Below are 25,371 nucleotides of genomic sequence, written 5' to 3'. Positions count from 1 at the left end.
ATTACCATCAGTCTGTCAGAGGTTATCCCCACCCCTCCACTGCTTTGCCCAATCAAAGCTCGTTCTGATCCAGAGCTTGTCAGAATGCAGCACGAGGTACGTCGCCGAACGTGATTGGTCCAATGGTATCACGTGCCGCCGAAGATTGGCGATGCAGCATGAGGTACATGACGAACATGATTGGTCCAGTCCTGTTCGCTGGAATCCTCGTGCATTACACCGCCCACACAACACACGTGGTGTCCTTTGACCAATCAGGAGCAGTGCAGTTACAGTATCGTTTCCTTCAGCTCGATTGGTCTTGTCCTGCTCTGGATGTTTTCGGGGTTTTTTTTTCGTTCTTATTGAATCTGTGAGGAGATTATTTTTTCCTTCTTGTTGTAAGTAAATTTCAACTAATATGGAATAGGCAAAGCCAAGAAGCGAACGTAGAATTCTTCTTACATTCGCTTCTGACTTTACCTATAACTTGTTGACAACTGTACACTCAATTTCCGGTTACTTCGTCCTGGATTCGGGATCAGCGATCAAATAACGTAAATCACGAGTAAAAATTATTTTTTGATGATGCGGGAGATATCTTTATTGAAATCAGTGGAGGAAATATACACCAGGTCTGATATTATTTGGGTCTTTCATGTCTCCGACAATGCCTTTATCTCCCGGCATGCATCATTCCCCATGACAAAAAAAACCCAGAAACCAAACAAAAACGGAAGCAAAAGGGTCATAGCCAACGACACGGATTCACAATTGGCAGGGTATTGTGTTGTTTTTGTTGTTTCCTATTCTCTTATGTACACGCGTTAAGTAATATTCACAAGATAGAAATAAAACCCAATCGTGTTTATACACCGCACAGCGTTTAACAACAACCGGAAGCAAAAGGTCATAGCTAACGACACGGATTCCAAATAGCCAGGGGTATTGTGTTGTTGTTGTTGTTGTTGTTGTTGTTTCCTATTCTCTCATGTGCATGCATTAAGTATGAAGCTCACTGCGTTCGCTACTAATGCATGACGAAACACTTGCTTATGGCTAATATTAAAGAGAATGATGACATAAGAAGAACTTAGCTTCCAGCGTTCGGCACGAAATGCCATGGTGGGCGGAAATGACGTCTTTCATTCGTTCACACATGAGAGGGGAGCGTTTCTTGGTTTTTTTCCGTCAAGCAATAAATTCAATGGTTTTACATATATAACACATTAGTTTCACAAATTTACATTTAAATACTCGGGTATTTCCGTCAATTGTCGCCATTTCCGTCTCGGTTACGCACTGCCATCTACCGGACGGCCGTCATTGGCTGTCTTGAGGCATGTGGGGGTGGGGGGGGGACACCGGAGACATGGTAGACACCGGGGACATTTCAAACTCGGTACAATTGTATACAGCGCACGCGCAGTAATAACCCAATGTACATGCATAAAGCAAAAAAACACGTGTACAGATTATGTGCAAATATAACACATCATGGTTTTATACTGTACCTGGGATCATTCCAGTTGCACTGGACCATGGACTAACACCAAGGCCTGGGGCCTGGGGCCTGCCGATCTGTTTGAGACTGAAATTCAGAAAACTGAATTTAAAACGGTTTATTTGACATTTCTGGGTGAAAAATGCACAAAATGACGTTTTTCACCAAAAAAAGCAGAAGCTGTGGCAATTAAGAAATCGGTTTTCGTAATCAGTACAAAATTATTATTCATAAGTATATCCTCGAACGTTTTGCCTCAGGCACGTGTTTAAAATTGCCGTAGCTCTCGGAACTATCTGGAATCATTCTGGTCAGTGAGAGCTTGAATCTCACCCGCTTTCATAACCCACCAGCTACTTCCATATGTCAAAGCTCTTTGCAGGTTTTCTTTTATCAGTGCATGGCAGCAAACCACCTTGCTTGATATTGGGCTAGTGAGGAATGCCTGGAATGCAACGCAACGCAAGCAGTGCCTCAATGTTATGTCGGTGTGGCATTGAGGTGGATGCCCAAGAGTCTGAACCGCTGTATTGTAAACTGAGCTTGAGAATATGCCCCATTTCTTATTCACTGACTCCTCATCAGCAAATCCGACTGTGGAAAGGCTGGCAAAGGCAAGGATCTCCACATCCTCCCACAGGCGGCATCTGGCCTCGGCTAACAGCAGCTTGGTGACATTGAGCTTGCACTTTGGTTTAGACTTTAGATGCTTGTTTTGGATGAGTCACATTAAGGTGCAGCATGAGCCTGCACTGAATGAGATTATGGCTGCTACTGCAGTCGGCACCATGCTTGGGCACTACATGATGTGCACAAAAGACAACATGGGCATCACGAGGTGTGCACGTCTGACAGGTGTTCTCTTTATGCTCACTTGGTCAAGCAAGTGCCATCGTTTGTACCTTGGATGTTGCCAGGTGAAATAACATTTGTCAGGTAAATAGAATAAAGTGTTGTTAATGGCAAGATAAAACTGTGAGCATCGAAACAGCAAAAGCTCACCATTGATGTTATAATTGCCCTGCCCAAATTTGCTCAACAAGTTGTCCCATGACGGATAATCACCCCCAACACGAGCAGCGTTGAAATCTCAAACATTAATGAGTTTGTCTGGAGGATGGAATGGGCAAGGGTGTTGAGAGTAGTGTACAAACACTCTTTTCATCATTGCGTACTTGGAAGTGTGGAAGCATCAGCACTTACCAACGTGGCAAAGGTTGAATTATTGATTGGGATGTGAAAGGTCATGAGGTGATCTGTACAGACTGGCTTTGGTTGCTCCCTGAGATTTTTCACCAACTTGTTGGAGATTGCAAACCCAACGCCAGATGTGCCTGCCTTGTCTGTAGAACAGGCCATACAATATAAGGTGTATTCTCATTCCCCTACATACCCAGGGATGGCAAACCTTGTTTCTGATGGGGCTGTTATATTGGGCGAACTCTTTTGCAACTAGTGCAGTGTGATGCCCGGCTCAGTTGTTGGAGGATCAGCATTCTTACATTCCCGTGAACAATGACTAGTTTTTTCGAACTTGTGTTTTTGTGTTAATGTTTTTGTGTCACGTGCATAGATCCCACTACTGGCTTCTGGATCCTCAATCCTGCCAGCATCGTGGTGTCCACGATGCTGGCACTAAGAGGTGTCCACGCACTGGTTGGTGGACTCTCTGGACCAATCCACTCCTGGACACAGCAGCGTGCAGGGCACGACAGCTGGAAAGTGCATCAGCTGCTCCGCAGTGTACAACTAACCCAGACTACTAGTACTCCCTGCCAATTACAGACCAAGGTCTGTCTTTCACCAGGCACTGGTGAAGAGAGGGCCATTTACACTGGTAAGTGGTAATCTGCAAGAATACTTCAAAAACCGATGATGCATTGGATGCTGCTGCTGCTGCTGCTGCTGTTGCCCAGAGCCAGGTTTCATTGTTATTAGTTTGATACTGAGCCTTTGACCATCTCACCAAGGGTAATCCCAGGAAGGAGAAGATTGCTTCTAAGTTGGATTGCTTGCTGAGTCATAGGTACACACAAACCCCTTTGCTTTTTTTTATGTACACAATGTCAAGGCTTGCATGATAGCTAACACACAGAACATACAACAAGGGGAGCAGGAGACAAGAGGGGCAGGAGAGGGAAGGCAAAACAGTGTGGAACAAAGACATGAGGAGATCTGTGGCAGGGAGAGGGATGAGACGGAATGCACAAGGTAAACTAGATGGACACGAGAGGGAATTTCAGGTTCTTACACAATGGGGACTTTCAGGAAGGAAAGCAGGGAATTTGAAGGAGGTGGGTTTGGGGTGGATTAACGGGGGTAGAAAATATCATGGTTTGGGATGGGGGAAGATAAGAGGTGGTGGTGAACAGCTGTTTTGAAGGGCTGGAGGGAAGAATGGGATTGAAGAGAGTGTGGGAGTTTGTTCCAAAGGTTGGGGGAAAAAAAGAGGAATGCAAGAGTGAAGGTGAGCAGTGATTCGTGAGAGGCAGGAGCACCAGCCCAGAGGGGAGAGCATTGCTGTGTCAGGCTGTGGACGAAAGTTTTGTATGTGCTCAGGAGCTCAGGTGTGCCACGGAAGGACTTTGCACGACGGAGGATTCCCAGTGGGTGACTGGCTTTGGAGGCCAGGTTGGAAATCTAGCTTTCCCAGGAAAGATCATGGCAGATCGTGAGACCTAGAAGCTCGAATGAAAGGACTTCTTCAAGAGAATTGTTGAGAAAGTAGATGGGGGGGGGGGGCGCGGGAGGTGGGGAGGGGGTCTAGACCATCCTTTTGGAGAGACATAGTGAGAGTGTGAGATTTGTCAGGATTGAAAGACATGTTCCAAGTGTTGGAGCAGCTTGTGATTTTATTCAGATCTGCAGAGAGTGAAGAGGCTGCTGCTTGCCGATCTGAGGGACGATAGATGGTATGGTGGAGGGTGGAGTCATCAACAAAGAGATAAAGACGATTTTCAGGAGAGTCGTAGAGATCATTCATGAAAACCCTTACCATGATAAGGCCACAATAAATTGGAGGGGAAAATGTACTCCCATTCTCATAGTATGTACTTTATAGACGTACTCACGTTCTGAGAGTGCATATGTACCTATAGATGTATTTACATTCCAATTGTATTTACTTTATCGATAAAAACATAAGCTGTAGTATGATATTGATAGGGCCTGCCACAATAACCTCGAGGTATGCATACTCACCTCTGAACTGTCTAGCCTTGGTTCGAATCTTGATCCAGCTATAAACTCCCACCCTGGTACTTTCCATGCAGGGCTTCTCATCAATGTGTGCTCATCCCTTTGGTGGACATTAAACGGGCCACCATCAGCCGGCATTAGTTGATTGACATTAAAGATCCCACTGTGTCCTTTGCGAAGTCGGTCAGCAATGGCTGGCACCATGAACAAATTTCAAATCCTGCTCACTCAGTTGAATGTGAAGCTTGGTGTTGGCTTGATGGTTAAGGTGGGTGGCTTAAGACCACATAGGTGGGTGGCTTGCTTCAGCAGAACATGGTGCACAAGAAGAGGATTTGGGATGAAATAGTGGGAGATGAGGAGGAAGAGGGTGGGGTGGGGTGGGGGATTAAGTAGGGGGAGTTTGTGATTAAGTAAGAGATTAGGGATAAATCTATGCCCCACCGGAATTACGAGGCTTTCGTCGATCAACACTCCACTGACATTCTCTGTCCCTTCGGTGTTGCTCTTTAATCTACCCTCTGCACAGGACCTGTTGTGCACACATGGGCATCATCATACCCTCGTGACTTTGTGACAGTTTGAACCTTTGTTAGATCTTTGTCCTGCACCTGATTTATACAGGGTACTCAAAAAGTTCTCGCTTCGAGATACTCACAAAAGTTTTTTTTGTTTGTTTGTTTTTTATTCCCTATTTTACAGGTATACATGATTAGATTAGAACGAGTCAATGGAGTTCCTGTTTAATGAATTAGTAAATTTAACTAAATCAGTGCATTTAAACAGGTCACCAACTTTAAGACCCCTGATAGTAATTTTTTTGCTTCTTCAAATGGGGAGAGAGGAGCACAGAGGGAGGGAGGGGGGGGAGGACAATTTTAATCTCTATAATCAGTTTTGATTGCTTCACATGAATGGTTCGCATCCTCCACTGTTGATAACTGATCGAATTATATACAATTCCTGATATTTTAACCAGATAAAAAGCAAAATAAACAGAATGTTGAAAACGTGAGCAAAATGTCAATTTATTCCGTTAGTGAGAACACACAGGAAATTGATAATCACATCATCCTGTTAATCATGGCCGTGTCATCTTGATGTAAACTATTTTCGTTCACATGATATTGAATCAACGTCACAACCGAATCGGAATGGTATGATCCATATGTTCAAGCTAATAATAACTCGGTGTGCTTGTATTCTGGTCAACATTCTACTTTTTTATTTCCTGGCTTGATTTAAGATGATCCATTCCATCTCTTAAAGAATCTGTTTTTAAGTTCCAACCTTGTGGGCTCTGACGTCACAATATGCCTCCGATGTGAAAGTAACAACACAAAAATGACGAACACGTCAATGATTCCATGACATCTTCCATGACATTCAAGAGATCTTCCATGACATTCCATGGTTCCATGATATCTTCCATGACATTCAAGAGATCTTCCATGACATTCCATGGTTCCATGATATCTTCCATGACATTCAAGAGATCTTCCATGACATTCCATGGTTCCATGATATCTTCCATGACATTCCATGGTTCCATGACATTCAATGATATCTTCCATGACATACAAGAGATCTTCCATGACATTCCATGGTTCCATGATATCTTCTATTACATTCAAGAGATCTTCCATGACATTCAATGATATCTTCCATGACATACAAGAGATCTTCCATGACATTCCATGGTTCCATGATATCTTCCATTACATTCAAGAGATCTTCCATGACATTCAATGATATCTTCCATGACATACAAGAGATCTTCCATGACATTCCATGGTTCAATGATATCTTCTATGACATTCAAGAGATCTTCCATAACATTCCATGATATCTTCCATGACATTCAAGAGATCTTCCATGACATTCCATGGTTCCATGATATCTTCCATGACATTCAAGAGATCTTCCATGACATACAATGATATCTTCCATGACATACAAGAGATCTTCCATGACATTCCATGGTTCCATGATATCTTCCATGACATCCAGGAGATCTTCCACGGTTCCTTGACTTCTTGCATGAAAATCAAGATATATTCCATGACATTCTGTGGTTCCATCACATCCAGGAGATCTTTCATGACATTCAAGAGATCATCAATGACATTTCATGGTTCAATGACATCTTCCATGATGTCCAGATCTTCCATGACATTCAAGGGATCATCAATGGCATTCCCTGCTTCAATGATATCTTCCATGATGTCCAGGAGATCTTCCATGACATTCAAGGAATCATCAATGGCATTCCCTGGGTCAATGATATCTTCCATGACATCCAGGAGATCTTCCATGGTTCCATGACTTCTTGCATGACAATCAAGGTATCTTCCATGACATTCCAAGGTTCGATGACATCCAGGAGATCTTTCATGACATTCAAGGGATCATCAATGACATTCCCTGATTCCATGACATCCAGGAGATCTTCTATGGCTCCATGACATTCAAGGGACCTTCCATGACATTCCATGGTTCCATGACATCTTCCGTGACATTCCATAGTTCCATGACATCTCCCATGATGTCCAGAAGATCTTCCTTGACATTCCATGGTCTCATGACATCCTCCATGACATTCAAGGGACCTTCTATGACATTGCATGGCTCCATGACATCTTCCATGATGTCCAGGGGATCTGGGGTTCCATGACATTGAGGAGATCTTCCATTACATTCCATGGTTCCACGACATCTTCCATGACATTCCATAGTTCAATGACATCTTCCGTGATGTCCAGAAGATCTTCAATGATCTTCCCTTGGTTCCATGACATCCAGGAGCACAAACAGATGGCGTACAAAGCATATATTGAGCTGGCAATTCAAAAGCGCCATTCGCTTTGGTGGGCCGATTGTTTTAATCGCAATTTAACTTCCAGTTATACTTCCTTGATGGGTATGCCACATTTAATGTACACTATCGTGGCAATAGCAAGCAATTAAAGTGGAAAACTGTATTTGGAGGAAGACAATTTCCCCTTTAAATGGTGATAAATATTGTACTTGTTACTAAAGTAATTGAACAATGAAGGATTAATTTGGTAATGTGAAATTAAAGGGGAATAAAATTATATTGTCCAGAGTGACGTCATATTTCATGTGCACATACTTGTTTATGACCTTCTGCAATCGGTAACGCTTGACAGTTTCTAAATCTCATTTATGATTGACAGAGTATCCCTGACGTGCGAACTCGCCTCGTCTGGGTTCGATTCCCCACGTACTGGATATGATGAAAAGCTGTCATCGTGGTGCTTTGCAGAACTTGCTACGTCATCGAGGAGTCGGCTGTCCCATCCACGAGCACTCGCTTCAAGAAGGACACTCAATATCTCATGGTGCCTTTCGAAAGGCGTAGGCAGTTGTGTGCCGGCACCAGATGTAAATCTCTGTGCAACCAACGGCAAACAAACACCCGTGAGATTTCTGGCACTTCACATTGGGATTTTTCATTTTTGACGTCATTACACGCAGCACGTAGAACACGTGGAGATGAAAGAAGGACACCTGATGAAGTAGTAAAGTGCAATGGATATGCGCACAACACAAACACATATATACCTGCCATGATTGGAGCCGACTCGGACCATGGCCGAGCCGGTACCATAGTCGTGGTAGTTGTGGAATCAAAATCATAATGTACTTACCTTCTTCACAAAGATGTTAATGTTAACAAACAGACTGGCACATACTAACACACCTGAACCTTCCTTCCACCAATGGTGTTCCCACTAACAAACAGACTAACACATACTAACACACCTGAACCTTCCTTCCACCAATGGTGTTCTCAGTAACAAACAGACTAACACATAATAACACATCTGAACCTTCCTTCCACCAATGGTGTTCTCACTAACAAACAGACTGACACATACTAACACATCTGAACCTTCCTTCCACCAATGGTGTTCTCACTAACAAACAGACTGACACATACTAACACACCTGAACCTTCTTTCCACCAATGGTGTTCCCACTAACAAACAGACTGACACATACTAACACACCTGAACCTTCTTTCCACCAATGGTGTTCCTACTAACAAACAGACTGACATACTAACACACCTAAACCTTCCTTCCACCAATGGTGTTCCCACTAACAAACAGACTGACACATACTAACACATCTGAACCTTCCTTCCACCAATGGTGTTCTCACTAACAAACAGACTGACACATACTAACACACCTGAACCTTCTTTCCACCAATGGTGTTCCCACTAACAAACAGACTGACACATACTAACACACCTGAACCTTCTTTCCACCAATGGTGTTCCTACTAACAAACAGACTGACACATACTAACACACCTAAACCTTCCTTCCACCAATGGTGTTCCCACTAACAAACAGACTGACACATCTTAACACATCTGAACCTTCCTTCCACCAATGGTGTTCTCACTAACAAACAGACTGACACATACTAACACACCTAAACCTTCCTTCCACCAATGGTGTTCTCCAGTAACTCACGAACAGACCGACACATAACGCAGGACGTGGAGGGTTCTGTTCCTTTCCTACGGGCAGTCAGGAAACTCTCTCCATGTTGTGTTTGTTCTGTATCTTATGAACAAGGGAGCAACTTCATTCAGGTTTTTCAGATATCAAGATACAAAGACAACAAAACGAATCAAATGCTAAACATGCTGGAGGGAAGAATAAACACAGCCATGACGATGACGTGTGGAGCTCACCGTTGAACTATCCATCCATCCCTTAAATTTGTTGTGTCCCTGCAGTCTGTATCTGTATATAATCCGGTTGATGGTTGTTTCCTGGTGCAGGACAGGTTCTTTTAGTTGTCGTTTGATGCCCCCTGCTGTCAGGTTCGGAGGCACCAATGTTTGTAACTTTTCATTCCTTCTCAAACTTCTTACTTGTCCAGTTTCTATTTCACCACCACCACGACTTATTTAAAGGCCCAAACGAATGGATTCCCACATTGTTGTGGGATCCATCAGGCAGGGAATGTCTTTGGGCCAAATCTTTCACGAACTGCCTGACCGGGCCCTGACGTTTGACTGAGAGTGATTTGGGATGAGGTGTACAAATTCCCGAGGTTACACATTGACCGCTGGCGGAAAGTAACAACACAAACAGGTTTATTCGAAAAGGCAATGTTCAGTATGAATACGAGATGGTTCTAGTGCAATAAAAAATATCCCCGTGGGGGGGGGGGGGCTGACAGTTATTTGCCCAATAGGAGGGGTGAAAATGAGGGATTAGGATAAAGGGGCCATGGATCTCCCTTCTTGAAGAGGTAGTCATAGGAAGCCCAACTTAAGTTAACGGCATGGTCTTTATATGCCTGGTGTTGGCTTAATGGTTATATTAGAGTGGTGGGCTTTGGGATCCGAGGGTCCCGAGTTCAAACCCTGCTCAGCTGTTGAATTAATATCAGGTGGGGTTAACTCGACCAGTCATCCTTCTGAGGTCGGCAAAAATGAGTGCCATCATTGCTGGTATACTGTGTCGGAGTGGTTACCCATCCAGGATTGTGCCCAATAGCCAAGGAGACTGCTTAGGCAGCACCAACGGTCTGCACTGAGTATGGTTCCGATGGATGGATGGTCCTTATGTTTCATGAAGACTTCGGTCTGCATCTGGCCGTCGGTTTCTGAGAATATTTTAAATAAATTACCTGAATTTGAGGTGAAACCCTCCTTTTCAACCTCTTTTAGAGGATGGAGCCACACGGAGAGTACCACCCCATGAGACCTTACTGCTCTAATGTGTTGTACCAAATTTGGTCCATATTGGTCATGTAGTTTGTGAGCAAAATATGTCTTAGTGAATATGAGGGATTAGGGTAGGGAGGCCGTAGCCCCCTTTCCAGCGGAGATACGGCCATGGGGGGCACAACTTCAGGTTTGAGCATGGTCATAATGCTACACGACCAGTCTGGTCTGGATCGGGTTGTCAGTTTCTGAGACGATTTTTGAATAAAATACCAATATTTGGGGCAAAACCCCACTTTCACCCCCTTACAGGGGGCATATCTGGACAGAGAGCACAACCCCATGTGTCATTGCTGTGTCTTGATGCATCATATCAAATTTGGTCCAAATCTGTCGAGTAGTTTGTGAGGTGTTTTCGTCAAATGTTAACGGATGTAAGTACGGACGGACAGCCGGACACCGGGATGTACTCTATCAGCTTATTTCGGACAAATAACTCAATAAGCCAATTGGACACATGGACATCACATCAGAGGCATCACTTCATTACCAAGATGACAATAAATTATATTACCAAGATGACAATAAATACAAAAAAATTATATTAATTATATTCCAAAAATCTAATCAGTTCGTCATTGTCACACACCCAACCTGTTCACCAAGTTTCATCCGAATCCGTCCACAACTTTTTGAGATATCCTGTACACAGAAGGACAAACAGGGCTGAAAACATAACCTCCATCTACCTTCGGTGTACACCTGTATCAGGGAAAATATCAGTGGCAAGTCGTCTTGTAAAAACGTGTGCCGGAGGAGACAGCGAGTATAAAGCTTAAAGGTAGCATAGAGGAAGGTATTATATCTGACCATCTGTATAGGTGAGGCCAGGTCAAGGACATGTTAACATCAAATGCAACAGGACCGCCCGAACGATTGTGCCTACCACATTATTAGGTGGTCAATGATGGGACCCGCCATGCATATGGGCAATCACAGAGTTGACAAAGGCCTTTTACTGCACTGTGCACGGAAGTTGGAGTTGGACCTTCAAACAAGCAATATCTCTCTCTCATCCCTCTATGCTTGGCTACCTCCCTCATCACCATTCGTCACTCTGTGCCACATCATCCTGCGCCAAACCACAACCCACAATCAGCTAGTGCCAAACACAAGCCCTCACCTGCCCCTTTTTTTTCATATTACGAGTCCGGTATTTTGGCGCTATAGGGGGTTATTTCCTAACATTTGCATTTATCATCATATATCACATCATATATCTATACCTTAGCAGTCTTCATGGTTAGTGACGATTATGCTGTCAAAGGACATCCTTGCAAACTCCCTAAATATTCCACAATCTATTGGGAACAAATTCCCTTCCAACAGTTTGGTGGAACCAGGTTATCTGCTCGTTGAAAACCAACAGGGAGATATTATAATCTGCTCTGTCTGTCCATCCGTCCATCGCGCTATCTCCTCCTAAACGGTTGTGCAGAAATTAATCCAACTCGCTACCTGCTTATGATCAGCACATGGCACGAAGGTGCAGGAGTCGTATCAGTTTTGGCCCAGCCACCTGGGGCGGAGTTAAATGTTAAATACCAAAAGATGCAATTACCGGCAATTTTCAATGAAACTTTGTATATGCAATCAATATTGGGGGACTCATAAAATATGTAATGATTGTTTTGATTTGACCCCAGGTTCATGCCCCTTGGGATCGAGGCTTAGGGTCACAGTGGACAAAAGGGGGGGGGGCACTAACTCAAAAGTTGATATTGAGTCACTCCTGGTGGAACTTTTTGCAATCTTTCAACTTAGCTTTTGGTGGGAAGCATTGGGATTTGTGATGGCGTCATCGACTTTGCTCTTGTTTGTATTTAAGATCATGTTTTATTCCTGCCATCCCGAGCTCTGTCGACCATAAAATCTGTGCCGTTATTCATGTATTATCTACCCTGATCCCCTCGTTTCATTGAAATGAACCACATTTAAATTACAAGAAACGTCTTCCTGCCTTTCAGCCTCGAGTGCATTTCGCCACCAGGTTCAGCTTTCATTTGGAGAATGTAATATGAAGAACGATTACTGTAATTAATTAAAACCCCGGCATTGGCTTAATGGTTAAGGTGACTGGCTTAAGATCTTAGGGTCATGAGTTCAAGACCCTGTTGTGCTGTTGAAAGAGCACCAGGTGGGTTGACTCAGCCTGTCATCCTTCAGAGGTCAGCAAAATGAGTACCAGCTTTACTGGTAATGGGGGCATTGCATCAGTGGTGCAGCTGCACCCCCCAGAAAATGATTCAGCCAAGTAGCCCCATGCTGCAGATGAATAAAGAAAAAAAGAAAAGAAACTGTAATTAAGAACACAGTGAATGAAAAGATAGTCTCTTAATCTTCGGATGGTCTGAGACCATCCGGCTCAGTCTGACGTGACGATAGATTCGGAAGGAACTGGGACAGAGGACGAGATTCCACATAACGGTGTAATGTATGTACAATGTTTGATGTGGTGATGTCTACACTTAAGGCAAGAAGACTGGGGGTGGGGGTGGGATGTGACTTCCGGTTGGCCTGGGCTTCGGGGTTCATAACCGAAGGCAGATTTTGTAGTAGGCCCAAAAAGTTTTTCAGGAGACCAATCAGATATTTTCAAAGGCTGAATATCCAAGAATACTCAAAATATATGTTTATGAATAATTTTCGCTCATTTGTTAAGAATACTAGGGTAGACTTTATTGGCAATGTAAAGCAAAAAATATTCACAGGTTCTGGAAGTTAAGGAAGGCCTGACCTCTCTGGAAGTTTAGGAAGGCTTGACCTCCCCAGAGGTTTTTTTTTATACAATGTCGAGGCTTGTGTGAGAGCTAACACATAGAATGTACAACAAGGGGAGCAGGAGACAAGAGGGGTGGGAAAGGGAAGGACAAACCAGTGGGGAACAGAGACAATAGATCTGTGGAAGGAAGAGAGATGGGGCGGGGAACACGGGGTATACAAGATGGACACTCCAGGGACTTTCAGGTCAGGTCAGGTATTGCATGTGCCAGAACAGCGCGTCGCTGCGTCCACTTTCCGTCGGTACTCCAGGGGCCTCCGTCTGGCCATCCCCCAGGCAGATGCCAGGCCCATCCCCATCTCGTTGAGATGATGGTCAACCTGCTGCAACCACGAGGCATGTGGTCGGCCCACTGGCCTCCTCCACTCATGAGACTCCCTCGTTGAGAGAATCTGGTGAGCAGGATCAGCGTCAGGAAAACGAGCCACATGTCCATACAGCCGCAACTGACGCTCATAGACCATGCAGGTAACAAATCTCATCCGAGTCTCTCTCAGAAACCGCTCGTTGGACACAAAATCTGACCAGCGATAGCCAAGGATTCTCCGAAGAGACCTGGTACCAAAGGAATTAATTCTCCGTCTCAGATCCTTGGTCAGAGTCCAAGTCTCGCATCCATAGAGCAAGACTGGAAGTACCAAGGACCTGAAGACTCGGACTTTCGTCCTCCCGCACAGGTACCGGCAGCGCCACACCCCATGATCCAGTGAATCCATGACTCCCCAGGCTCGACCCAGACGTCTATTGACCTCTGACTCGCAGCCAGCAGAGACATGAATATCACTGCCAAGGTAAGTGAATCTCTCCACGACCTCAACATCCTCACCACAAACAGACACAGACAGGACAGCAGCATCCAAGATGTCACCGAAAGCCTGGATCTCAGTTTTGACCCAAGAAACCCGTAATCCCAGCGGCTCCGACTCCTCATTCAGCACCTCGCATTCAGCACCAGCACTTTCAGGAAGGATGTATTAATCTGCTTTGTCTGTCCTGTCCATGGCAATCGTTCCGGCCATGTCAAAATTCACTCCCTGATGGTGTTGATACTATACACAACAGACCTACTGAGATTGCAACAAACTTTCATTGGATCGAAAGAATCCTGTGTTGAGATGAACACAACACTTAGCTGGTTTAACAACAGACTTAAAATGTCAACGAGATGTTTGTAAGCATCTTCATGGTAGCATATGTAGTGTGCTTCGTGAGGATGGAACTGGGAATGCAGAAGAACTGGAATCTCACACACAAAAGGTAATTCGTCGCCAAGGCGTGACCTGAGCTCTGCTGGGTCTTGGCCGTGTAGAACAGATGTTGATGCGTGGAAGATGTACCACAGTGTCTGTTGGGCGTGTTTCGATGGTCGTAGCAGCACAACCATATGGCTGGAAGTCGGTTGTGTTTCATGGGTCAAAGGGAAAAATTTGGCAAGGTGGTGCTGCTCTCGATGTGGCCAGGAACTTGAGGAAACAAAATAGCTGCTCATTTTCAAACAACGATGTTGTATCTTCTTTCCAGTGGGGTGGCAGTCCTATGGTTTGGCTGACTGATCTGGCCTCATAACTTGGGCCATGGTTCAGCTTTCCGTCACTGCTTCAGCAGCCACCTCTACACTCCATGCCTAACTAAACTGTGCCCAGCACTCTTTCCTATTGCTCACTCATGTCAGTTTGCCAGCTTTTATCTTGAATCCAGATTCATAATGGCAGGTGATTTTTTAATATATTTTTAAAGCAGTAAGCCTATCCTATATAAGGCATGTTGTGAAGCTGCCACACACATGGTCATATAGACAAACACATGAGACACAACACAGGACTGTTAGACAAGACAAACACAGCCACTGAGCTTGGGGGAAGTTCCCGGGGCATTCTGGGTACCAGTGATGTCACAACAATGGCGCCACATTACTCGCTTCATTCAGCAGGGCATTTCCTAAGGAGGAATGTCCTCCTCCCTATGGGGATTGTCTATGATCCTATCCTTTTAAATGTTGAACATAAAGCAAGGAAGCATGCAGCACATACCAAGCCGGGGTTGAAACGCCAGCCTCGCAAACTCGGAGCGAATGCTCCAACCATCACACCACCAAGTCTGGGAACCGGCAATTAACCAATTTGTGATTTTCTCTTGTTACAATATACTTCTGGGAGCCAATGACTACTGCAACTACCACCACCACATTAAATGGCCCAAATTATTCCCATCCTCTTGTGGGGTTGGACATGGTACGTTTTTTTTTGGCTCGTCTTTCACAAACCGGCAAGCCAGGGATGACGTTTGACTGGTGCTCGAAATTTGTTCAGGGTGCCGATGATAACTCAGGTCCTTTTTTGTGAAAGACACCGGGGTCTTCAACGTTCACCAACTAATGCAAGCCAATGGGATGCCCAGCTTAATGTCCAACCAAGGGATGGTGCACTTTTCTGCTTGATGCAATGCCCTGCTTGCAAAGCACCATTCGGATAATTGGAAGTCTGGTTGGTAATCGAACAGCCGAGACAGCTGAAAGGTAAATGCTTTACCTCTGATCCATCCTGTCGAACTTAGAGAGTCAATCAGTGAGCATATGTATTCACATGACATGGCTTTAACATACCTGCACATGCTAAGAACATGCTCTCAACAGAAAATTTGATGATTATAACACCCAACAGAAAATATTACGTAAAATGTTTACCTGCAGGTAGCATTCCTGATTAACCGGATGTCCCCACTGTTGCTCCCTGCGGTACATTTATTTGAAGAGATTTGCAAAGTGAGAAGGGTTAGGGGGAGGCTGGGAGGGGGTTAGGGGGGAACGAGGTGGAAACAGCTGTGTTGCTGATGGAACGCTCCCCTGTTGCTGTTCGGACAGAAATTTGGAATTTGGCCAGACCGCCGGTGATAGGTCGCTTACTCTTTGCGAAGGACACCGTGAGATCTTTAATGTCCACCAACTAATGCTCTCCTGAACCTCTCCACCATTCTGCCAGCCCATTTGACTTGTATGCATTCCTAAACCACTGGACAGAATGAATTGAAACTTGGTGGTTGTACTTGGTGTGTGTGTCCAGGATGATTTTAAGAGTTAAAAAAAAAGACACAAGAATGACCGTACTATGGTCACAACCTGCAACAAAATCCGGTAACGGGTCGATTGGGAAACACACATTTAATGCACTATTCAAAGATCAACTCGACACCTCTCATCCATGTCAGCCTCCACCACGGTTATATCAGAACGAGCTGATTCGTCACACGGTCATGGATTGTTTAAACTCAATATGGGGACATTCAAAAATTACCATTATTTTTTAGGAAGGTGTAACATGGGCTTGATGAAGCCTTACGATTAAACCGATATCGGGTACAACACACAATCGGTAGCGCAGCATGCACGTACACGCAGCATACAAGGTGCTGCACATACATGCATGTCGCGGTACGTGACGCAGTTAATTTACATTGAAACAAAGAAACCTCCTCCTTCATCTTCTTCTTCACTTATAATAATGGTGAGTCTCATTCAATCGCGTTTCTCATTTCGATTCGATTCAGAAAACACTTGCCATATTCATTATTCCATTTAATTACTTGCAAAATCAAAGATTTTTCAAGTATATTGGTTAGTCAATTTTGTTATTCTGTCTGTCTGTCTGTGTGTGTCTGTGTGTTTGTTTGTCTCTCTGTCAGTCTGTCAACTACAGGTCACAATTTTAAACCGATCTTCACGAAACTTCACCACATGATAGAGTTTGTCATAAGGAAGAAGCCTATTGGTTTTGAGGTCAAAAGGTCAACATAGGACCAAGCTCAACAACTTCGGTGATATTTCTAAAATCCTCAATTTTCATCCGATTGACTTGAAATTTGAAGAAAATTTACATTTCAGGTCAATTAGTTCAACCAGCTAATTATTTTTGAGGTTAGCATCAAACAAAAGGTCAACATAGTCCCAAGGTCAACAACTAAGGTGGTATTTCTAAAATCCTCAATTTTCATCCGATTGACTTGAAATTTGAAGAGGATTTATATTTCAGGTCACTGAATTCAACTACCCAATTATTTTGGAGGTCGACATAGGCCAAAGTTCTAAGATTGTCAATTTTCATCCAAATCGCTCGAAATTTGAAGAGGAGTTGCATATTTGGTCATTGAATTCAAGCACCAATTACTTTTGAGGTCAAATTTGTTTCATGGATTTTGCAAGTGCCGTGCGCTGCATGACGTCTTCTTCTTGTTCATATATTGGTGTGTTGTATATTATTCGGAATTCAGCATCTAAAAAGGCTGTGATGAACATCCCATGAACACTCTCCCCCTCCTCGCTCCCCGAGTGTCGAGCTAGGCTGGCATCGATACACCACCTAATTTTATATTTTTCCCCATTTACACAAAGATTGGTATTCCCATCAGTGAAGCAACAGGTCTTACATTCTAGTCATTCCAGAATATGCCAATGCTCTGTGTTATAGTTTGATGAAAACTAATAATATATGTGGGGGGAATGTGCTGAAACATAAGTATCTGTTTCTTTTTATTTATGGGATAAAATGCATTAAAACCTGAAGGTTTTACTCTCGGGCGGGGTGTGAATGGGAACGTTCTACTAAGTTGGGATGGCCACCTCAAACTTAAAGTCTCCTCACCACTCCCTCTCCCACAGGTATCAGGCATTTCTGGTATCCTATAACGCTCCTGATCAGTCAAATCTGAGCTCTTCTCCCAATATTGGTCAGCGTCTTTGAAGCACATGGATTTAAAAAGGACCGATTTTAGATCAATGTAATTGTTGCAAGAAGAATATATAATTGAATCATAAAAGTGGAACCATAACAATATAACATAAGTCTTCAACCCAATTTTGGTGATTCATACATCATATATTTCATTGTGTACAATGACTGTTCGGTGTTTGTGTTCAGCGTTTCAGTGTGCACTCACCTACAGTATGTACCTGTGTAAAAATTGCAGGTTTTTGAAGTTATTCCCTCCCCACCCTCTCCCCATTGACATGTCCCATACAGTACATAACCCTCTCTTCTATTCCCTTTCCTCTTACAAACCTCTTTTCTCTCTTCTAACACCATACCCTCTCACCAAGACCCAGATCTAATATCAGATGTGCTCCACTACACATTATAACAGATGATACTCTGCTCTTTCATGCTTCCTCTTCCTCCACGCTGCACCAAATAGAAGACAGCAACATGTGCATCCTACTAAACTGCTAACAGTGAAAGCAGCAATGACTCCTGCAGAAATGATGTTTAAGTCTTCCAACTGTACAAGTGGCGGCACTATCGTGGTAGTCGAGATGTACGACAACGAGGTTGGAGAAGGACGGGCTACTTGGACGATGTTTGACATTAACATTTCCATTTCATGGTTGGACTCGTCGTATGGTTCGATCACAATGAATATTATTTGGGAATGGTTGTAGATGTCTGGGAGTTCAACTTCGATCTGTTCAAGCTGGCCAAATGGAGAAGGTTTGTTTAAATTGCCTTTAATGATATTTGCCGTGACGAAGTTCTCATCTTGAATGCCTGCTTTCAGCTGCTCAATATCCGTGTTCATGTTTAGCTTGTAATACGATACTGCAAAACAGGGACAAAGGGTTTGGACAAAATATGATGATCATGTTCAAGCTAATCACAATCTTCTGACAACGAATCACAAGATGTTACTCCCAACAATGCAGAGCCAAAGATCGACAAAGTTAGCCACCATAATATTTTTGCAGGTAACCTTATTCTACACTCCAAATCACACACAAAGAAAATTTCCCACGTGGTATAAAGTGCAGTATATATACTACAAGCCCCTTTTTTGCCACCATCACATCACTATAAAATAGCTGCCAAAACCTTTGTGGATTTCACGCTGTTAAGGTGTCCTTTGTCGAAGAGTTGGTCGCCATTACTTTGTTGATAATGATGTACATCATCATCTTTCAAATTGCAGACTACCATTAAATAAATTACCAAGCCTGCTATTTTCACAGGAGACATTCCGGCAAGGCTCAAACTACACTCACTGGCAGTGACCACCGAGTGCTTGGATTGCAAATGCCCACCCACAGTCATTCGGGCCTAGCCCAAATCCATGTCATCGTGAGTCTGCAGTCAGTGTAGCTGCAAGACCTCAGCCCTGTCGGTGAGCTGAGAAAGTTTTCCAACTATTTAGTTGTGCAGAGGAGGCACTCCCCTTTCTCTCAAGTATGTTTCCAAGTATTTTCCTCTTGTTTTAGAAGCTTTGAGCCATTTTGTGTAACAATACTCATCTCACAAGCATGACATAGGTTAGCGTGCCCCGATGGCCGCTGTTGCTCGAGGTTTCTGCGCATGCGCACGAAGCATTCTGGGGCGGATTGCGTCATTTTGAAAGTCCAGTATTGCACTAACATTTGTGGAGTCGTTGGTTATTTTCGTCAACAATGGCCTCACGAACCACCGATGAAGAGATGGCCGTTATAGCCATTTGCTCTGTTGTTGTATACTTTACACTTCCTTAATACAGGAAATTAAATAGCACAGTCATAAATGTATCAACCGAATCATAACTCCCAAATGTGTACATAACAAGACATACTGGAAGTCACTACAAATCGCTCGGCAGATTGTTGGAAAGTAAAACGAAGAACTTGTGTTTCTGCTGAAGGCTCGTGTTGACCTACGTCGGCGGACGGGTGGAACGATGGATCGAATCAACAAGGTGTTGACTGAGGAATGCCAATGGCCATGGAAAGAAAGGAGAATCTGACGTTGTTGGCATTAACCCAAAAAGTAACATGATTTTTCTCCTACATGAGCTTCGACAAATAAAAGAATGAATATTAGTCCAAGTTAAGTTTTCAATGAGGAATTATTTGGCTATGCAGGCTTAATGATTCTTCTGCTTTGTTTGTATTCTTCTTCCTCGCCCTCTGGTGGTGAGGGGGGGGGGGCAGGAATTTTGAAGTTGGTCATGGTGTCAGCAATAGCTCACCGACTCTTCATTTAGGACACCAAGGGATCTTGACATCCACCAACAAAAGCTCGCAGACGGGACACCCATTCAACGTCCATCCGAGAGACGGCACACACATATCGATGAATCACCCGGTCTCTGCTTGTGAAACACCAGGATGACAGTTTATAGCTGGGTTGAGATCGAAACTCAGGTGAGACAGCGTAGAGGTGAGCGTGCATACATCACGTCTAGGCCATCCTTTCAGCCCCACTTATCAATTGGAAGCCCTCATTTTTTTGTGTGTGTTTAAGGATCATGGAGAAGTTTTTACACATATCACGTGAGGACAAAGAAAACAGTGTACTTTAAAATTAAATACGACATTAGTAGACCAAGGATGAAATATGGGATCATGAGCCAGGGGTTCAAAATAGGAACAAAAACAGGCTGACCCAATTAGTGACGTGCATCAAACGAAAAGTCCATTTTCATTTCAGATTAATTCTCATCAGTGGAATATTATATATAAATATTACAAAAGTAGGTCAAAATCACCATTGCCTCCTGGGGCTGTCCATGTTAGCCGAATGACGTCATTGTTGAGTGACAATATCGAAAGGTCTGTGATTGTTTTCGGCGGAAAATCATCCTGTTTTGTTTTTCCAGACACCTTGACGCAAAAAACACCCCCGTGATGAACACGACTAAACGGCTCAACTGTCAGAAGTTCAAGGGGTGGAATTGGTTTCAGGGTTCCTTGTACTTTGTCTGTGGGAAGACAAATATCCATCAGCATTTGTGTTACGCAATGTTGATTTCAAACGAGCGTTTACCATGTTTAAACCAATAAAATTACCGTTTTCATCCAACATTGGTGGTGTTCCCTGGTGCCTGGTCATGTGTGATGAGGAAATCCTCGTCATTCCATTTCCCTTTGCAGTCACCTTGAGATTGTACCGGCCCGAGCTATCAAACTGAACAAAACGTCTGGAATATACACCATCTCCACGAAAAATGTCATCACCTAAAATGAGATGTATCAGAGAGCAACGTCATACCCCAAGTGCAATATATATATGTATATACATTTTGTTCTAACAGATTGTTGATGTGTCATTTTGAGGTTTAACATTATGTGTAAAAACCAAGGAGACATTTTCATCATCATCATCATCATCATGTCCCAATACCCTATGCAGATTGTTGATGCTGCCTAAGCTGTTACCTCATACCAAGCTACAATCCTGGATGGGTTGCCACTCTGACTCAGGAAGTCAGGGCAGAAATTTGTAATTTGTTCACGGTGCCAGCAACCGCTCGCCTACTCTCCGTGAAGGACACCGTAGAGATCTTTAACGTCCACCAACTAATGGCGGTAAATGGAACGCCTAGTTTAACGTCGATCCGAGGGACAGTACACACATTGATGAATCGCCCTGCCTGTGAAACACCGGGATGACAGTTTATAACTGGGTCGGGATTCAAACCGAGGCGACACAGCTTAGTGGAGAGTGTGTGGAGCTACATCTAGGCCATCTTGCCTGCCCTAAGAGGAGACATTTCTGATGTAAATTTATTGTTGTCTTAAATTAGTGCTTTTCGAAAAACAAAAAACAAAAACCCAAAACTCCACAATATGAAGCAGTTGATGTATTTTGGAGAAGGCTGTCTGGTTATATTGTGTTTCGTTTAATAAATGTTTTGCATCAATAGGAAGCATGTTCAACTCCGAGCATTCAATCCTGTGTTTCGGGCTCCACCGACAAAGAAGCCAATTCCGACTAAAAGCTCTCTTGTGAAAAGAAAAAAAAAAATAGTGGCATATTGGGGTCATCTACATATTATATATGCACATGAGAATTTTTGCCCATCATCCCTCGCAAAGCATTTTACCACATCGAGACATATGGAAGAGCGATGTGACAAAAAGGTAACCAACGTTGCGGCCACAGTTTGACACAAGAAGGGGAATAAACGAACAAGTATGGAGGGGAGGAAACATGGGAGCCTGCAAGTAAGAGAGTTGGGCGAGGTGAGAGTATGGGTTAATGGTGGTAGAAATGATTACGGGTAGAGATGGAGGATGACAGGAGATGGTAGTACACCACCTGCTTCAATTTCTGGAAGGAAGAGTGGGATTGAAAAGCCTCAAGAATGCAGTTCCATAAACAAGAATAAGAGGAACAAAACGGGTGTGCAATCACCTTGGATTGTGGTAGTTTAACCAGAAGAGGATTGATGGAAGAACATGTGCATCCCGAAATTGCTGGGGAGTATTGGAGGTTGGATCAGAGGAGAGGTTTTTTTTTTTTTTTTTTTTTTTAAAAAGAGATAGGCCACTGGCCCATATGTGATGTGAAAGCAACATACCATGTTCTTTAGTCTCGTTGCGTAAGATGCCAATAATTTGGGGAACTTTACATTCTACAGGTTCCAATGGAGACACATTTGATGTCAGAGCCCCAACCCAAAGGGGAGAACAGTTCTCAACTGAACTCCAGGCAAAAGCCTTGTAGGCTGTGAGTAGTTCTAATTTTTCAAGGAATGATGGAGCATGATGCCTAGACTGCTGTAGTTGGCTTTGCAAACCAGCCTTACAATTACGGTCAGCCCAGGAGAGGTCATGACAGATGGTGAGGCCTAGCAGTTCAAGAAACTGAGCCTCTTCCAGTGGCTGTCCATGGAAATCGATATTCAGGTTCATTTAATGATCGCTCCAAAATGACAGGGTTACACTGAGAGATTTTCCAGGATTGAAAGACATGTGCATTCATTAAACGAGTATCTAATTCATTCCAGATCAGCAAAGAATGATGCAGCTGCTATCTGCCTACTATCATTGGGATGGGGGAACTGTATGACAATGTGGAATTATTAGGTCATACGTATAGTCGTATATGTAGACGACGAGCAAGAATGGGCCCAATAATTCATTGTGGGACTCCAGCAAAAGTTGGGAGAGTAGATAAGAGGAAGAACCACTCCTTTCGTGACTACATATATAGGGCTGCCAAGGCAGTTTTCCTTCGCTGAGGGATAACAATCTTCAACAGTTCATCTCTCCGACGCAGGACACTCGAATGGCTTATTCTTCCCAGTAAGATGGTTCTCATTCTGGTGACCTTGGAAGGGTGACAGGTTGTCAACCCACCTGGTGTTATTTTAATGGTGGCCAAGGGCATGAATGGAATACCCTAATATCATAAGCCAGCCACCTTAACTATGAAGCCAACATCAGCCAGAGGAGAGGAGAAGGTTGCGTTAGTAGCAACATGTTGACTCTCTAATTAGAGGAAGTCAAAGCTAGGTATGAAGGTTGCCTTGTATGCCACAGACAACAAGCATGGAAAGCGTTGTAGAATGCCAGTCAGTGTTGAGAGACCAGGTGGGAATTCAAACTGAGAGTGAGAGATCAGGCTGTTTGAGACCTTGCTCGCTGGAAGTAAGCTTACTGGTCTGTAGTTGATCTGATCTGATTTTTTTCACCTTTCATGTGAATAGGAGTGATGTTTGCTGCTTTGTCTCTACCTTCTCAGGTGAGTAGGATATAAAGTTCGATTACCGGTGGGTTTGAGGGGGTAAAATGTGGACACAGTGGGACGTTGTGTCCACGAGATTTAGAACACACCCGTCTTGGCTGAGCTTGAGGTGTGGTATTGGATTGAGGGGGAATATGCACCAAAGGTGGACTTGCAAAGGCACCATAATGACTGAGGAACAAGATTGGTTGGATAGTTCAGCTTTGAGATTATCAAGATCATGTTTCTGGCCTGCCTAAGGATGGACACACACACTTGTTGTGAGACTTAGGGAGTTACCTAAAGTTTCTCTCAGTGAGTTTAGCCTTCCATGTTGGGAAATTGAGCTGTTTGACTGTAACAGCCTCGCCACAGGATTCAGTGTACGGGTACCGGAGTTCGCATGTAGCCAATTGGATATCCATCCCAAATGTCAACTTCTCCCTCCTCCCTTTATATACCTCCATCCTCCTTCCACAAGACCATATCCTCATATCGTCTCTTTCTTTCTATCTCTATCCCTACCTCTATTGGGTCGCCGAAATAGATGACCCTTATTGTCAGTAATTCTGTCTGTTTGTTCGTTTGTCATCAGCATAATTGGTAGTAAACGTGGGCGGATTTTGACCAAACTCGGGTGGTAGGTACATCTTATGACCTCGTGCTTTGGAAATTGTGATGGTTGCTCGGGACGCTTTGGTTCCCTTGCAACAACCGAAAAACCTTCAAAATCGGTACCGTTCACGCAAAATCAATTCCGAAAGCCATTATCCCACGTCGGGTTATGAAATTTGGCACGAATGATCTACAGGTGATGCTCTATCAATTATATTCCGGTTTTTGTGATATATTAAATACTTTACCCGCAGCGCCCCCTACAATTAGGGTATGCGCAAAAATTGAAGGCCCCCAAGCGACCAGGTGAGTGCATCGATACGAATGAAACTTTGCAGGTTCATGGTACTCAATGAGTACTACAACTTTGCCTCAGGACATATTGACCGATTTCGCTTAGGTCAGGGGTCAAAGGTCAATTAGTGCAAAAATCGATATGCAAGAGCTGGAGGAGCCTTTGCGCCAAATGCTACTCCTCCTCGGGTTATGGTCGGATGGTCATGAAAATTCACACTAATCGTCTGGAATACATTGTGCACAAACAATCAAGCCGGATTTTCGATTTAGATCTTTGTTCACCCACAGTACCCCCTTGAACTTTGGGGATTTCCGATTTCAAACCGCATTTTTGGTACTTTTCATTCAAATGGATACCGAGTAGTTATCAGTAGATGGAACTGGATGAGATTTGATATGTATAATCTTAACGTGATTCCTTATCCGCTATATGACATCCATTTTGCTCTATATCTTATAGTGTCCATGCTCGGCGACCCATCGCCGCCGACCGACTTGTCTGTATGTCTGTGTCTGTGTGTGTCTGTGTGTGTCTCTGACTCACTCTCTCATAGTCTTTCCGTATCTTTTGTTTTTTTTTTTCCTCAATTTTGAATTTCCAAATGTATCCTCTCCCCAGTGGAAATGTGACAAATATTGTAGATGATCCAAAGGAAGAGTTTATTACTTTTTTTTCTGAATCTTAAAAATTACGTACATTATGTCAATGAGAAGTGAAAGTAAACACCGTAAAATGATATTTATTGCAACCAACTTTCCCTGTA

At 43.6% G+C, this 25,371-nt stretch overlaps 1 protein-coding gene and 1 long non-coding RNA gene across 2 annotated transcripts in view; one reads left to right on the top strand and one right to left on the bottom strand.

Moving 5' to 3' along the window:
• Window positions 1-295: 295 nt before the first annotated feature.
• LOC147023094 (uncharacterized) lies at window positions 296-9,515 on the top strand. The gene is made up of 3 exons (XR_015060021.1): window positions 296-380; window positions 3,057-3,320; window positions 7,879-9,515. It is a non-coding gene; the product is annotated as an uncharacterized LOC147023094 (long non-coding RNA).
• A 6,865-nt stretch (window positions 9,516-16,380) lies between these two features.
• LOC147023093 (calcium-activated chloride channel regulator 1-like) overlaps window positions 16,381-25,371 on the bottom strand; it is an 88,769-nt gene continuing 79,778 nt past the window's right edge. The window contains exons 12-14 of the mRNA XM_085888124.1: window positions 21,034-21,201; window positions 20,733-20,945; window positions 16,381-18,823 (exon numbers count right to left, since the gene is read on the bottom strand). Of these exons, the coding sequence (XP_085744250.1) occupies window positions 18,363-18,823; window positions 20,733-20,945; window positions 21,034-21,201 (842 nt within the window). The 3' untranslated portion in view covers window positions 16,381-18,362. The remainder of the gene's footprint in view (window positions 18,824-20,732; window positions 20,946-21,033; window positions 21,202-25,371) is intronic.

Source organism: Eptatretus burgeri, chromosome 7 (assembly GCF_056783735.1).
Source record: "Eptatretus burgeri isolate ZD-2024b chromosome 7, Ebu_testis_v1, whole genome shotgun sequence".
NCBI classification, from domain to species: Eukaryota; Metazoa; Chordata; class Myxini; order Myxiniformes; family Myxinidae; genus Eptatretus; species Eptatretus burgeri.
Note: the sequence above shows the minus strand (reverse complement) of the source record. Positions and strands in the feature narration are given on the sequence as shown.